Source organism: Primulina tabacum, chromosome 18 (assembly GCF_025594145.1).
Source record: "Primulina tabacum isolate GXHZ01 chromosome 18, ASM2559414v2, whole genome shotgun sequence".
In the NCBI taxonomy this organism is placed as follows: Eukaryota; Viridiplantae; Streptophyta; class Magnoliopsida; order Lamiales; family Gesneriaceae; genus Primulina; species Primulina tabacum.
The window spans coordinates 31,371,663-31,388,048 of NC_134567.1; the positions used below are offsets into that span (position 1 = coordinate 31,371,663).

At 33.3% G+C, this 16,386-nt stretch overlaps 3 protein-coding genes across 5 annotated transcripts; 2 read left to right on the top strand and 1 right to left on the bottom strand.

Annotated features, from left to right (window-relative positions):
* Nucleotides 1-139: 139 nt before the first annotated feature.
* Nucleotides 140-1,851, bottom strand: LOC142533265 (uncharacterized). The gene is made up of 2 exons (XM_075639967.1): nt 1,535-1,851; nt 140-457 (listed from the first exon to the last, which is right to left on the bottom strand). Exons 1-2 carry the CDS (start codon nt 1,645-1,647, stop codon nt 250-252), a joined length of 321 nt encoding a protein of 106 aa, XP_075496082.1. The 5' UTR covers nt 1,648-1,851; the 3' UTR covers nt 140-249.
* A 9,137-nt stretch (nt 1,852-10,988) lies between these two features.
* LOC142533323 (alcohol dehydrogenase-like 7) lies at nt 10,989-14,321 on the top strand. 3 transcript variants are annotated; one of them, XM_075640058.1, is made up of 11 exons: nt 10,989-11,013; nt 11,195-11,315; nt 11,444-11,580; nt 11,725-11,771; nt 12,147-12,469; nt 12,724-12,806; nt 12,890-12,965; nt 13,042-13,106; nt 13,368-13,463; nt 13,805-13,969; nt 14,074-14,321. In XM_075640058.1, the coding sequence occupies exons 2-11, from the start codon at nt 11,255-11,257 to the stop codon at nt 14,188-14,190; spliced, it is 1,170 nt and encodes a 389-aa protein (XP_075496173.1). In that variant the 5' UTR covers nt 10,989-11,013; nt 11,195-11,254; the 3' UTR covers nt 14,191-14,321. The 3 variants fall into 3 exon arrangements, with proteins under 3 accessions (XP_075496173.1, XP_075496174.1, XP_075496172.1); XM_075640059.1 differs by lacking the exon at nt 10,989-11,013 and having other exon boundaries at nt 11,179-11,315; nt 14,074-14,209; nt 14,294-14,312; XM_075640057.1 differs by lacking the exon at nt 10,989-11,013 and having other exon boundaries at nt 11,179-11,315.
* Nucleotides 14,322-15,214: 893 nt separating this feature from the next.
* On the top strand, nt 15,215-16,386 carry LOC142533958 (uncharacterized). The gene is made up of 2 exons (XM_075640890.1): nt 15,215-15,598; nt 15,744-16,386. Exons 1-2 carry the CDS (start codon nt 15,305-15,307, stop codon nt 16,125-16,127), a joined length of 678 nt encoding a protein of 225 aa, XP_075497005.1. The 5' UTR covers nt 15,215-15,304; the 3' UTR covers nt 16,128-16,386.

Sequence of the window (16,386 nt, forward strand, 5' to 3'; positions counted from 1 at the left end):
TGAAGAAAATTATGAGTCTGCTGAATTACCAGATAACAGTCCCTACCAAGGTGCACTTTTATATAATAGAAGAGCAAAAGCGTGCATAAGAGAACTAACAGTAGATCAAAAACATGGAATAATTGAGGAAACCAGATACTTGAATTGAATTTACACACCAACTACGTTCGCTAATCAGTAAGATTTAATTGAATACACGTAGGAAATTGAGGAAAAGTAAATAAATGGTTCAAGAATTCTCACAACTTACTACATAGATAATGGAAGAAGCATCCTTCGCCTCTTCTTTCGAGCCAGTCTCACTTGCTTTGTAATTTTCATGCATAGAAGCAAGAGCAGGGTGATACATAACAAAATAATGGCCCGCGTCAAGTGCATAAAATATAATGCAACTGCGGAGAAAACAAGGAATGCTAGAATCACAAGTTCCCATATGACAAAGGATGCTACATCAACCCTGTAATAACAAAAAATGTAAAAATATCACATCAAAAGCCATAATGAAAGCAAATAGTTTATTTGGGTAAAAAAGTAAATAAATTGATTAATGACTAAGCAGAAAAGAGATATAAGGGAGCTAAAGAATACGTAGAAAATAAACCGACAAAAACTCGGGCGAACAACTCAAATCAAATGCACAAACCAATAGAATGAACACAATCATATTTCATCACGAGACAACCAAAGCCATTTTCACATATCTGAAATAGAAAATAAAATTCTACTTCCACATACTGAATGTAACTTTTTTCCCAAGAAACTACATGATATAAACTGAAAGTAATACACACATTACTTGAGATCTGAGAATACATGTTGCTTTCAAATTTAATTACAGACTCTGTAGCCGGCAAGTTCATGAATGTGAAAAGACTTACATCCATGAACTAAATTTTATTGTATGTACACATTTGCAAATTAAATTTCATTTTGAGATAATCCCTGTGCTTTAGACTCATAGCCAATGGTAACATAAGGCAACAGTTCTCTCATGCAACTCTAATACTGAATCACTGAGTAATATGAGAAAAAAGTGCCTACAAAGAAATGTACTGTAATTGAGGAGATTTAGATTATTATTAGGCTCTGATTGTGTTCATCGGAGAGCATAGTTCACGTGTCAAGTTTAATATCATTGACATGTGAATGAATTCAACAAACAATACCCAGTTGCCAGTTGTTTCCCCATTTTCCTAAGCTGTACACTTCCAATACGAACTATTTTCGTGGGAAGTCAAGAATACATGATTAAAGTTCTTCTTCAGTGCTCTTCTTAACAAGATAATAACATTTTGGCCCGAAAAACGTACCAGCTCATTAATGGATTACTTAATCAGCATGTTTGATAATCCGTCTATAAGAATAAACAAAAAACCTTAAAAAACGATTTAAAAACGCAAGCTTTTTTCTCAGCATTTCACGAATCAACCAATCTCTAACATGATTTACGAATTCTCGAATCAAGTAAAGCAGTATTACCCAATTGAATCAATCATAAACTTCAAACAAACCAATAAAAAGGGTAATGGAAAACCTCGAAGATCCGAGATTGGAGGTAGATGAGAAAAAAGAAGCTGAAGCCCAATCATGTTTTGATCGAATCTGATACTCTCTCAACTGCTCCACCAAATTCGATCGTGTTATCATCCTCTATCCACTTGCCACAAACCGAAGACCTCGGCTTGAACACTTCAGCTCCTCTCTACACCAAATCAATCATAAATTCTTCACAGTTGATTCCATATTTTCATTTCAGGAAAGAGAACCTAATCGGCGATGAAGCTGAGTATCGCGGCGGCGTCCCTGAACTGACGATCATGAAAATTAAAAATGGGCAAGAAAATATAATTATGGTAGTTGCGGTTTATTTAAAGAGCCCGGGTTGCTAGTCCCGGCCTTTCTCCGAAAATAACAGTGACCGGGATTTTTAACCCCGGTTCCTAAAATATATTTAAAAAAAAAAAACAGCCCTTCTTTTTTTATAAAAAATAATAATAGTAAGAACAAGATTATTTATAAAAAAAATACAAAAATTAAAAACAAGTGTATCATTTTTTTATTGCAATAGTATTATTAAAAAATTACATGTTAGATGGTATCAATATTATATTTTGACATTGTTTTTTATATATAATTCTTCTGTTTTACAAATAACACTTATTAGTCGTATATTTGTCGTTATTATGCAACAAATAATAATTTAATTCGTTACAACAATTTAATTTAAGAAATTATCATAGTAATAAATTTTTTTTGTAAAGTTTTACGAAAAAATTACAAACTATTATGTATTTTTTGTACAAGGTATAAAATAAATTAATATTTTTAAAAAAACCATGTTTAATATTTAATATGATAAAAAAAATTTATAACGTTTAAACAATCACAGAGCTTATTTTAAAAAATAAAATAAAGTTCTTTGTTCTATTGAAATACTACAATATATTATTCCTATACAAATATATTATCTAAAGTTATACAAAAGCATTCCACTGAATTCAATTTACCGTCAAAGTATATCTCATTTCAAATATTAAACTTTTGTTCAAAAAATTAAATACTTATTCTTTAATTTTGAGTAACTAGAAAATAATAACAAAATATATAAATAAATAACTTGTGAAGTAGCCAATAACATTAAAATTATAATTTTGTTCATATATTTAATCCACCGAAATAAATAAAAATATGGTATAGTTTTAAAGACGACGCATCGAATATAATATATCGTACCTTAACTTGAGATTCATTTACACTATTGATAGTTTTTTAAAATGCTATATTGTATGTGTTTTTTTTTAAAAATTAAAAAAATAGACATCTCTTTTATATTTCAATAAATGAAAAGGCTATTTTTAAAATTAAACACACAATAAGTTCATTTACTACAATTTCCTCTTTACCATTATAATTACAATTCGAAATGATATTGGTTTCCATTTTTTATTTGTAGAACTGAGAATAGGACAGTAAATTATTGGTTTCGATTCAAATTAGTGATTAAACAACCATAAAATAATTTCAACTTGAATTTTTAAGTAAAAGATGATTATAATTTCAGTTCACGAGTAAAAGGATATCTTCATTGGCCTTATAATTTTCGCCCCGAATAGGATACGTCAACATATTTTAAAAGTTTTAATCTTTATCAATTATAAGTAAAAATAAAAAATGAGATAAATTTGTTAACTAAAATATGATAAAAATTGTGTGAGACAGTCTCATGGGTCGTATTTTGTTAGACGGATCTCTTATTTGGGTCATCCATGAAATAATATTATTTTTTATGCTAAGAGTATTACTTTTTATTCTGAATATCGATATGGTTGACCCGTCTCACAGATAAAAATTCGTGAGACCGTCTCACAAGAAACATACTCAAGTAATATAGTTTGCTATATTAATTCATAAAACATGATTAAAAATATATTTCTCATTTGTATCGTTTCACGTTTTATACAAATATAAAGACACACAAATACATTACTATTGGAAAATAATATTTAAAATGTGTGTATTGAATATTTGAATGTTGAATATTTGAATGTTGAAAATAAGAGTTGTAAATATTAAAAATTAGTGTGTGATGATGTAGGTAATGATGTATTTTATTTTTGGATTATTTGTAAAGATTTCCTATAAATAGATCTCTCATTTGTGAAGAAAATCACAATTGAGTAGAGAGAAAAATATTATAAAGTGTGTAGTTTGGTAAATTTTGAGAGTTTGAGATTTTTACTTTTTACCATAAATTTTTACTTTTTCACAACACGTTATCAGCACGAAGCTCTAAAAGTCCTACATACTTTTCCAAGCTCCAAACAGAAGAAAAGGTAACAAAAATAATTATATTTATTTTACTGTTATTTATTTATTGTGTATTTATTTAATATACAATATAATGTTATTATTAGAAATAATAAAAATAAATTTTTCATAAACTTGTTATAAATCCTGGGAGGATGTTAAGACGACATCCCACACTCCCGGTAAGGGATACGACAAGTATAAAAGCCTATAAGGTTTTTAAACAAAATAAATTATGACACTCATTATAATATTATGATATGATATACATAATTATTTAAACATGTCTAATATTATATATATCATATTATTACCATAAAATTATACAAATACATACCTTTATTTTTTTGTACCCCAACGGTCATAAATGGTAAAAAACGGCTAGTTTTTGCCCTATAAATATGATCTCACAAACACATTCCATCACTCCAACTTTCTCTTCTTCTCTAAAAATTATTCATCATCAAATTTTTCGAAGAAAAAAGAAGATGGCTTTCTCAAGGATATTTTTAATTATTTTGGTTGTCATACTCACGAGTCTTGTATTTATCGGAGAATATCATCCTCGTGCGTTTTCTTTATTTTTACAAATACTTGTACTTGTTGTTTATCCGTTACTTTGTATTGCAATAATTATTAACTAATAAAATGCATCGTAATTTTTTTTAGTACCACCATGTCAAATTTAACAAAGCTCGAATTTGTTGCGCTCGACATCACGGGAAAGAATTATATGCCATGGACTCTAGATGTAGAAATGCATCTTGAGTCATTGAATCTAAGCGAGACCATTAAAGAAATGGCATATGCACGTCACAAGAAAAGGCAAGAGCCGTGATATTTTTGCGTCGACATCTCGACGATGGATTGAAATGTGAATATCTGACTGAAAAAAATCCCATGGCTTTGTGGAAGGGATTAAAAGAAAGATTCGAACATATAAGAGAAGTTATACTTCCGACCGCCCGGGATGAATGGAATACATTGAGATTCCAAGACTTTAAAAAAGTCAGTGATTACAATTCGGCGATGTATAGAATAATCTCGCAATTAAAATTTTGTGGACATGAGGTCACAGAATCTGAGATGTTTGAAAAAACATTTTCCACGTTTCATGCATCAAATATTACTCTACAGCAACAATATAGAGTACGTGGATTTGCGAGATATTCTGAACTCATCGCATGTCTTCTTGTGGCGGAAAAAAACAACGAGCTATTAATGAGAAATCATCAGTCCCGACCCACTGGATCAACAGCATTTTCAGAAGTAAATGCTGTAAGTAAAAATGAATTTAACCTGGAAACCAAAATCAAATTCAAAGACAAGGTTTTGGTCGAGGTCGAGGTCGTGGACGTGGACGTGGACGTGGAATTGGCCGTGGTCGTGGTCAAGGCCGTGGTTTTGAAAATAATCGAGATAGTTATTTTTATAACTCATCTCAAAAGAACGTCCCAAACCATCCACAGAAAAGGCATCATGAGAATACAAGTGTTAATGAAAAGCACTCAAAAAGATATGAAAGTTCTTGTTACAGATGTGGTACTCCAGGACATTGGTCCAAAGTTTGTCGAGCCCCTGAGCACCTTTGTAAACTTTATAAAGAATCATTAAAGGGGAAAGAAAAGGAGACCAACTTCACTGAACGCAGTGACCGTTTGAGTGATTCAACTCATTTTGATGCTGGTGATTTTATGAATGATTTCTCTGGAAATGATCAATATGTTGGTGGGATAGAAATGAACAATATTGATGCTGCAGATTTTCTCAACGATTTTTCTGAAAATGAACAATATAATGGTAAAATATAAATGTACAATAATCTATTTTTCATGTATTCATAGAATAATGTTTTATTGTATAATTATGATTTGTGTTATATTTAAATATATATTGCAAGTAATTTATTTCATTGCATATTTTTTGAAGTTCAAATATGGAAAATGCTATGAGCAAAGCTGAAGTTTGCATACCCGATAGTGGTACAACGCACACTATCCTCCGAGATAAAAGATATTTCTTGGAACTAAAACCAACAAAAACAACGGTGAATACAATATCAGGTCCTGTAGACTTGATTAAAGGATGTGGTAAAGCACAATTTTTGTTACCTAATGGTACAAAATTTTTGATCAATGATGCTTTATATTCACCACAATCGAAAAGAAATTTGTTGAGTTTTAATGATATATATTCCCATGGGTATGATACTCAAACAATGAATGAAGGGAATGAGAAATATATGTGTCTTATTACATATAAATCAGGAAAGAAATATGTGATTGAAAAACTACCAATGCTCCCTACTGTATTGCATTATATACATATAAGTCCCATTGAATCAAACATGGTAGTTGATAATTCTTCGATATTAACCAATTGGCATGATCGATTGTGACATCCTGGTTCAACAATGATGCGAAGAATTATAGAAAATACACATGGTCATCCACTGAAAGACCAGAAGATCTTTCAGAATAATAAGTTTCAATGTAAAGCATGTTCTCTTGGAAAACTTATTATAAGACCATCACCAGTCAAAATCCAAACTGAATCACCAATGTTTCTTGAACGTATTCATGGTGATATTTGTGGACCAATCCATCCACCATGTGGACCATTCAGATACTTTATGATATTGATTGATGCCTCCAGCAGATGGTCACATGTATGTTTACTATCAACTCGAAATGTTGCATTTGCAATATTACTTGCTCAAATAATAAAATTGAGGAATCAATTTCCCGATTATACAATCAAGAAAATTAGACTTGATAATGCTGGTGAATTTACTTCCCAAACTTTCAATGATTATTGTATGTCTATGGGAATCATTGTTGAGCATCATGTTGCTCATGTACATACACAGAATGGATTGACTGAATCATTGATTAAACGTCTGCAAATGATTGCTAGACCAATGATTATGAAAACAAAGCTCCCTATTTCTATATGGGGACATGCAATTTTACACGCTGCTTCATTAATTCGCATCAGACCAAGTGCATATCATAAATACTCCCCATTGCAGCTTGCATTTGGTAAAGAACCAGACATTTCTCATCTGAGAATTTTTGGATGTATGGTGTATGTGCCTATTGCACCACCGCAAAGAAAGAAAATGGGACCTCAAAGAAAGGTTGGAATTTATATCGGTTATGATAGTCCATCAATCATTCGATATCTTGAACCTCAGACAGGCGACGTGTTCACAGCACGTTTTGCTGATTGTCATTTTAATGAGGAAATCTTCCCAATGTTAGGGGGTGAACAGAAACATACCGAAAAAGAAATTACATGGTATGTATCATCATTGTTACATCTGGATCCAAGAACAAAACAATGTGAAAAAGATGTACAACAAATTGTACACTTGCAAAGAATAGCAAATCAAATACCAGATGCATTTGCAGACACAAAAGGGGTAACTAAATCATATATACATGCTGCAAATGCCCCTGCTCGAATTGAAATTCCAAAGAAACAAATGGAAGATACTCATAATGTCATTAAACGCCTGAAGCGTGGAAGGCCAGTCGGTTCCAAGGATAAAAATCCTCGAAAAAGAAAATTCACAGAGAAACACGATGATCACAAAATAAAGAATGACGTTTATGAAGAAACACATGATGATCACAAAATAGAGAATGGTGTTCCTGAAGAAATACATGATGATGAAAATGTTCTGTCAGAACCACAAACTGACGAGAATCATGAAATCTCTATCAATTATATTAATACTGGAAAAATATGGAACCGAAAAGATATAGATGAAATTGATGATATATTTTCTTATAATGTGGCAATCGACATCATAAATGATAACGAAGATCATGAACCAAAATCTTTTGGTGAATGTAAAAATCGGCAGGATTGGATAAAATGGAAAGATGCCATCCAGGTTGAATTAAATTCGCTAAATAAACATAATGTTTTTGGACCTATAGTCCTTACACCTGAAGGTGTAAAACCTGTTGGATACAAATGGGTTTTTATTCGAAAGCGAAATGAGAAAAATGAAATAGTAAGATATAAAGCTCGACTTGTTGCACAAGGTTTTTCTCAAAGGCCTGGAATTGATTATGAAGAAACGTATTCTCCTGTGATGGATGCAATTACGTTTCGGTATTTGATTAGCTTGGCGGTATCTGAAAATTTAGAAATGCGTCTTATGGATGTTGTTACAGCTTACTTATATGAATCACTTGATAGTAATATATATATGAAAATCCCTGAAGGATTTAAGATGCCTGAAGCACAAAGTTCAAAATCCAGGGAATGTTATTCTGTGAAATTACAAAGATCATTATATGGGTTAAAGCAATCAGGTCGAATGTGGTATAATCGACTAAGTGATCACTTGATGAAAAAGGGATATGTAAATAATTCAATATGCCCTTGTGTTTTCATTAAGAAAACAACATCCGGATGCGTAATTATTGCTGTATATGTTGATGATTTAAACATCATTGGAACGAATAAAGAAATTCAAGAAGCTGTGTCATACTTGAAGGAAGAATTTGAAATGAAGGATCTTGGAAAAACCAAGTATTGTCTGGGTTTACAAATTGAACAAAAAAAATGTGGAATGTTTGTTCACCAGACAAATTATACAGAAAAGATCCTTAAACGTTTTAATATGGATAAAGCAAATCCTTTAAGTACTCCAATGGTTGTTAGATCATTAAACATAGAAAAGGATCCATTCCGTCCATGTGAAGATGATGAAGATATTCTTGGTCCAGAAGTACCATATCTAAGTGCCATCGGTGCCCTTATGTACCTTACAAATTGTACAAGGCCTGATATATCTTTTGCCGTGAATCTGTTGGCAAGATTTAGCACATATCCAACAAAGAGACACTGGAACGGAATTAAACATATATTCCGTTATCTACGAGGAACGACAGACTTGGGACTTTTGTATTCAAAAGATGCTAATCCAAGTATAATTGGTTATGCTGATGCTGGATACTTATCTGATCCACACAAGGCACGTTCCCAAACTGGATATGTATTTACTCGTGGAGGCACTGCAATATCTTGGCGTTCTCAGAAACAAACGCTCGTAACAACTTCATCAAATCATGCCGAGATTATTGCACTACATGAAGCAAGTCGTGAATGTGTGTGGTTAAAATCAATGACCCAACATATCCAAATTTCATGCGGATTATCATCTGATGAGAAGCCTGTGATACTATATGAAGATAATGCTGCATGTGTTGCTCAAATGAAAGAAGGATACATAAAAAACGACAGAACTAAACATATTCCTCCTAAGTTCTTCGCATTCACCAAGGAGCTTGAGAAGAATAGATGTATTGATGTTCGTCACATTCAATCAAGTGAAAACTCATCAGATCTCTTCACAAAGGCACTTCCTACGTCAATATTCAGAAAGCACATATATAATATTGGGATGCGCAATCTACGAAATTTGTGAAGAATTGTTCGTGTCAACATCAGGAAGAGTTTACGTGACTGCACTCTTTTTCCCTTACTATGGTTTTTATCCCAATGGGTTTTTCCAAGTAAGGTTTTTAACGAGGCAGTACAAAAACACGTAATGAAGACATCATCGTATCATGATTATCATCACAAGGGGGGGTATTGGAAAATAATATTTAAAATGTGTGTATTGAATATTTGAATGTTGAATATTTGAATGTTGAAAATAAGAGTTGTAAATATTGAAAATTAGTGTGTGATGATGTAGGTAATGATGTATTTTATTTTTGGATTATTTGTAAAGATTTCCTATAAATAGATCTCTCATTTGTGAAGAAAATCACAATTGAGTAGAGAGAAAAATATTATAAAGTGTGTAGTTTGGTAAATTTTGAGAGTTTGAGATTTTTACTTTTTACCATAAATTTTTACTTTTTCACAACAATTACTAAAATATCTTGTACATATTATATATAGTACTATTAAAACCTTAACGGGTCGGATACATATATAGGTATTTGGACCCAAAATTGACACTTACCCGACCTCGAGCCCCATGTTTCATTCACATATCTAGGGGTGTAAACGAACCGAACACGTTCACGAACTTTTCGAGCCGGTTCGAATAATATTTGGTTCGAATTCGAAATTATCGAATTCGAACCGAACTCGAACATATTCGAATATTTTTAGAATCGAATTCGAGCTAAAATTATATTGTTCGATTGTTCGCGAACTTTAGCATTATATTTAAAAAATAAATAAAATATTATTAAGTATATATATATATAATGTTCGAATATATATATAATATTATTAAGTATATTATATATAATATATAATATTATAATATATATAATATTATTCGAGTTCGAATCGAATTCGAACTCGAGGCTCAGTTTGAATCGAGTTCGAATCGAAAATAATAAAAGTTCGAGTTTCGAATCGAGCTTGGAATATGTTTATTCGAATTCGAGCTCGAGCTCGAATACTGAAAATTTCATAAAATTCGATTCGATTCGATTCGTTTACAGCCCTACATATATCCACATGTGAGTGGACAGCGGGACCTACAAATAATGAATGCGAATGTTAAAATGAATGTGAGAGAATAGATGTGTTAATGTAATGTGTATGTGGCATGTGGACCCCACGATTTTTGATGAGGTGGTGGGTGTTAATGAGGGTGTCCTAAGAAATATAATGTCAAGCCAATACAAAATTATTATCCAACTCTATTTTTTTTTAAAAAAAAAAACTATATTAATTAAGAAGCTGCACGATTCACGAAGCCTTGTACGGTCCCCATCAAGGCTCTCTAGACTCATACTTTAGATAGACCCGGGCCTTGACTTATTTCGGTACAGCTCTCGCCGAATTAAAAAATGGTACCAATCTATAAATTTTTTTTTGTTGATTTTAAAAAATGGGACAATAAATGATGATTTGACTAACTATCCCAACAAGTAACCTAGAAGAGGAAATAAGTGTATATATATATATATATATATATATATATATATATATATATAAAATCCGATAAGTAGCATGAAACTAATTTGTACAATTTTGTTTTTTGGTTATATATAAATACTTTTTGTTGCTGAATAGTATGGTTTCAATTTATAATTTGAAGAAATTTCTATTCAACGAATTCGCTTGATATGATCAAAAACTTTACAATCTTCCTTCACGTGTGTATGAGTTAGTATAACGTATAAATATTTGACAAAAACATAAAGATCACCCAATCCCAATATATAGGTTAACGAGATCCTAACTATGTGGACACTACCCTCATTTCATTTCAACTGGTAAGATCTTGCCACACATACAATTTAAAAAAAAAAAGTGGGTCCTATATATGCATGGGCAAATCTTGACCATCCATCCTATCATGAGGACAATGCCCACATGGATAAGATGAAATAAACCGAATATATGATAAATAAATATAACGCAACGACTGCTGCAGGAACTGGAGCATCATCAAGAAATGGAAAGCATCACCAATGCTCGGTTGGGTGAAAATGCCGGGAAACCCATCAGATGCAGAGGTATGCCATGCGCATTCTATCACAAAGATTTATTAGCCATTTTATTTTTCGCTTATCATTTATGGGATTTATTTATACTCGCACGCACACAAGATGTGTTTTAGAGTGTGTAAAACTCGTGGGTGCAGGGGCGCTGGCCAGGAAGCCAGGGGAGCCTCTGGTGATAGAGGAAGTGGTCGTGGCTCCTCCAAAATTTGGAGAAGTTCGAATTAAAATCATCTGCACTTCTCTCTGTTTCAGCGACGTCACTTTCTGGAAATTGGAAGTAAGTGTACGACTTGTTTTCGGATCATGGAACTTAATTTATGTTTAATATGAAAGAAATCGTTGTTAAGTTTGTGTCTTTGATAGTTGTTGAATTGAATCAGCTTATGGTTTTTTTGGTCATTATTCGTTTACCGTTGTGAAGGATCATCCTGCTTGTTATCCAAGAATACTGGGACATGAAGCTATTGGGTAATTTTCATCAATCTCCCTCTTATATTTTATTTCATTTCATAATGTGGACATTTTGAGCGGAATGAAAATATTTTTTTGCTGGGGTTCGTTTAATGTTCTTTCGGGAGGCAAACATAAATTTATGAACTAATTTAATGCATTTTCCGAGCAATCGTAAGAGTGGATGAGCAGATAAATCCAACTATATTTCATATGAGGTCTGAATGAAGATAATACTTGTCTAGACATAAATTTTGTTTGTTACGCCTGAAAATGGGGTAGATGCAGCTGGAGATGAATTGTTTTTTTTAAAAAAAAAAAAGAAAAAGAAATTAAGCTGTTTGTAAATGTTCTTAACATGATTTCTATTGTTTGACTTCTATGCATTGACAGTGTAGTTGAGAGTGTGGGCGAGGGAGTGAATGGCTTTGTTGAAGGTGATATGGTCATCCCGATATTTATATCAGAATGTGCTGAATGTGCGGATTGCAAATCAAATAAGAGTAATCTTTGTTCTACGTATCCCTTCAAGGTCTCTCCATGGATGCACGACGGTTCTAGCAGATTTACTGATCTTAATGGAGAAACATTATATCATTTCTTATTTGTGTCTAGTTTTATCGAGTACACAGTTGTGCATGTTACTAATATCACTAAAGTCGATCCGACAGTTCCTCCAGACCGGGCTTGCCTTCTTAGTTGTGGCGTGTCAACAGGTATGTTGAATTTCGACTTTGCCAAACACATTGACTATGAGATGAGGAAAATCAGGTAAAAACAGCCCCTACTAACATATGTCTGGTAGTCGATATGTCGCCATGATTGCGCCTAGGCAGGTTTGAGTTTGTGTTCCTATCACCATCTATATAACATATTAGCATGTAGTACAAAGCAGATGTCATACTCTAAGGTGGTTGTAAATGGCATATCTTTGGTCAAGAAGTTTTAATTTTTTTTCTGTATTTAAAAGGTATAGGAGCTGCCTGGAGATCAGCAAATGTTGAAGCAGGATCAACAGTTGCCATCTTTGGACTGGGATCAATAGGATTAGCCGTAAGAAAGTTTCCTGCCCTTGGTTCTTTTCTGTTGCTTTTTGATCGAGTCAGGATATTTTGAGACTTTGAGTAATTATTAAGGTTGCTGAGGGATCGAGATTATGTGGCGCGAGGAGAATAATAGGCATAGATGTGAACCCCAAAAAATTTGAAATAGGTGAGTTCATTCTCTTCAATATACTTCTTAACTATGAGTCGTGCGTAAATGCTAACAAACCAAACCAACCATACAGCTAAATCATTTGGTGTGACTGATTTTGTCGACTCAAGTATTGGCGGTGACAAGCCTGTAAGCCAGGTAGTTTACTTAACCCGAGTATATATTCTTGTTTTCAGAGACTCTGATAGCATCTATTTCGAGGAAAGAAACAACCTTGATGTTTTTTTGCATTGCATGCTGCCTTAGTCTTGTACATTTCTTTCTTAAGATAAGAAACGGTACAAATCCACTCGTTAAAACTTCTAAAACAAATTGTTGCTTTTGCTTTGTCAAGTGAGGATGAGCTACAATATCTGCAAGTATTGAATCCTTTTTTTTGTTGTTGTTGTATTTTTTCAGATAGTTAACGAGATGACTGGTGGAGGAGCGGACTACTGCTTCGAATGTGTTGGGAAGGCATCCTTGGTTGAGGAAGCCTTTGCTTGTTGCCGAATGGTTTCCTTTTACCTAAAACAACTTCTATTTCCTTTTTAATGACTCGATCCAATCGTCGTTACAGATGCTAGTTTATACTATTTTCTTAATCATTCGATCACTTTCCTGCATCATACATATGATTTACTGACACCACTCAACTTGGATGAGAAATACGTAAGGGGAGGGTGCAACTGCTATACAGTCATAAATATGTGTAGCTTTGTATACATTTACACACTTGCATATATGTATGAATGTATATGTGCGTTGATTATGCTATTATTTATGCTGTGTTTATAAATTATCTGTCCAACATCATATTGTACTGCATCTAACTGACCCTCAAATTTTAATTTCAGGGATGGGGGAAGACAATTGTTGTCGGAGTCGACAAACCAGGTGCACGAATATCGTTCAGCTCAAATGAAGTCCTCGTTCTTGGAAAAACAGTACAGGGATCCTTATTTGGAGGCCTCAAACCGAAATCCGACATCCCAATTCTCATCAAACGTTACATGGACAAGGTAGTTATCATTTGTGCACACGTTGTTGTCTCGACTTTTTGCAACGCGATATGATATAATAATATATTTGGATGATTTTTGAGTCGTGTTTTACCTACATATAGGAATTGGAACTCGACAAGTTCGTGACTCATGAGGTTAGTTTTGAAGACATCAACAAAGCTTTTGATCTACTTATAAAAGGGAAGAGCCTCAGATGTGTGATTTGGATGGATAAATGAACGTGAGATTCTGTTGTTCAAGACAACCTTAATTGTTTCGAAATAAAACCAAGTTGGGATAAAAACTTACTCCATATTGTGAGTCTTAAAACTGTTGGGATCGAAGACGGATCTTCCAATTTACATGCTCTATAAGGGCACCCACATTGGGTGTTAAAGGGGTGTTGCACCCACATTGGGTGTTAAAAGGGGTGTTACCCTTTAACACCCACTCTCCAATGTGAGTGGGCGTTGAGAGGGTGTGGGGCGTTCATCTGTATGAATGCCCATGTGTCAGTTTATTTTTCTTAAAAAATTGCACACTTAACGACGGCTTTATAGAAACCGTCGCCGATTTGCTGACATGCGGGCCCCACGTGTTTTGAATTATTTATGAAAATTGGACATTTAGCGACGGCTTTGAAAAAACCGTCGCTATTTGCTTCAAAACCGTCGCTAAACGTTGTTATATATATATATATATATATATATATATAAATTATTATTAATATAAAATAACAATTTAAATTTCTTAAAAAATTTGAAATTGAATTTATTTAATGTAAAATAAGAATACGATGAATGAGTGGACAGCGGGACTTACAAATAATGAGTGTGAATGTTAAAATGAATGTGGGAGAATAGATGTGTTAATGTAATGTGTATGTGGCATGTGGACCCCACGATTTTTGATGAGGTGGTGGGTGTTATAACACCAACCAATGCGGGTGCCCTAATGTTATTCTGTCACATATTGGATATTTGTATCAATCGTGTATGACAATATTATAAAATGGAAAATAATGAATTTAACATAAAATAAATATTTTTACTTTATTTTGAATTTTATCAAATTAAATTCGAAATATAATTTGCAAGAATACAATCTAGAGGTGTATCGTATCACAAAAATTGCAGATATGCATGTATATATCATTAATGAAAATATTCAACATTTTATAAAGCAGTAAGAAAGATAGTGCATTTATTTGTAATAAATAACATTTTCCAAAAAAATCAACTCGGATCAAAGCACCGTGTTTCACATTCAAAATCACTGGACTAAATCTTCTTTTGCATCTTGTTTAAGTCCCAACGATTATTTTCCACTTGAGTGAAAAAGGATATTGAAAAAATGGCCGATTACCACCACCACGAGAGGAAGAACTATGAGCCAAGTGATATACCCGCCACTCCCGCCGCAGTGAATGTAGAGGAGAGTGCAGCCGTGGAGGTCGGCGATCGTGGGTTGTTTGATTTTCTGGGTAAGAAAAAGGAGGAGAAGCAGGGTGAAGAGGAGGTGATAGCCTCTGATTTCGAAGAAAAAGTTCAGGTTTGCAAGGAGAAAAAGGAAGAGCCAAAGGAGGAGGAAACAAAGTATGCTGGGCTATTTGAGAAGCTCCACCGAACCAGCAGCTCTAGCGGTTCCGTAAGTTAAATATAAATTTCTGATTGTGCCTCCTATACTTGTGTTTATATATATACTGGTTTTCATTTCATTCGTACGTAATTCTTCATTAATAATGATATATTTATGAAGTATTTATGTATTCTTGATCACTCATAATATGCAGTCAAGTTCCGAGGAAGAAGCGGTGGAAGGAGGAGAAAAGAAGAAAAAGAAGAAAGGTTTAAAGGAAAAGATTAAAGAAAAATTATCTGGAGAGAACAATGCAGAAGGTGAGGGACCAACTAACGTACATATTGAGAAGTATGATGATATCCCCGCTTCTGAACCGGAGCAGAAGAAGAGCTTCTTTGATAAGATAAAGGAGAAGCTTCCCGGCGGCAAGAAGACCGAGGAAGCGACGGCGCCAACACCAAAACTGGAGGTTGTTGGGTGCGCCACTGTTGAGGGCAAGGAGAAGAAAGGGTTCTTGATTAAGATTAAAGAGAAAATCCCTGGATACAATGCCAAGAGTGCTGATGATAAGGGGAAAGAGGAGGCATGCAACTGAACTTGTGATTTAAATTGTGTGCGTAATATGTTGAGCTTTTGTTGTTTGTTCTAGCTTCATGTACTGTACAGTTTTTTTTTCTTTGCTTTTATTTTGTTGAAAATGAAGAATGTGTTTTAGTGATTATATTCTGCAAGTCAAAATATAAAAAATTTTGATGTTTATCTATCAATTAAACTTTACACTCGCCAATATATTATGTTAATAAGTTTCTCATGGTCGTATTGTTTTAGATATTTTTGGGGGCAAAAATAGATAA

Coding starts and splice junctions, on each gene's coding strand:
- LOC142533265 (XM_075639967.1), bottom strand. CDS start 1,647: ATGATAACACGATCGAATTTGGTGGAGCAGTTGAGAGAGTATCAGATT. Junction 458..1,534: donor TCCAATCTCGGATCTTCGAG/GTTTTCCATTAC, acceptor TTGTTATTACAG/GGTTGATGTAGCATCCTTTG.
- LOC142533323 (XM_075640058.1), top strand. CDS start 11,255: ATGGAAAGCATCACCAATGCTCGGTTGGGTGAAAATGCCGGGAAACCC. Junction 12,807..12,889: donor TGGGATCAATAGGATTAGCC/GTAAGAAAGTTT, acceptor GTAATTATTAAG/GTTGCTGAGGGATCGAGATT. Junction 12,966..13,041: donor CCCCAAAAAATTTGAAATAG/GTGAGTTCATTC, acceptor CCAACCATACAG/CTAAATCATTTGGTGTGACT.
- LOC142533958 (XM_075640890.1), top strand. CDS start 15,305: ATGGCCGATTACCACCACCACGAGAGGAAGAACTATGAGCCAAGTGAT. Junction 15,599..15,743: donor CCAGCAGCTCTAGCGGTTCC/GTAAGTTAAATA, acceptor CATAATATGCAG/TCAAGTTCCGAGGAAGAAGC.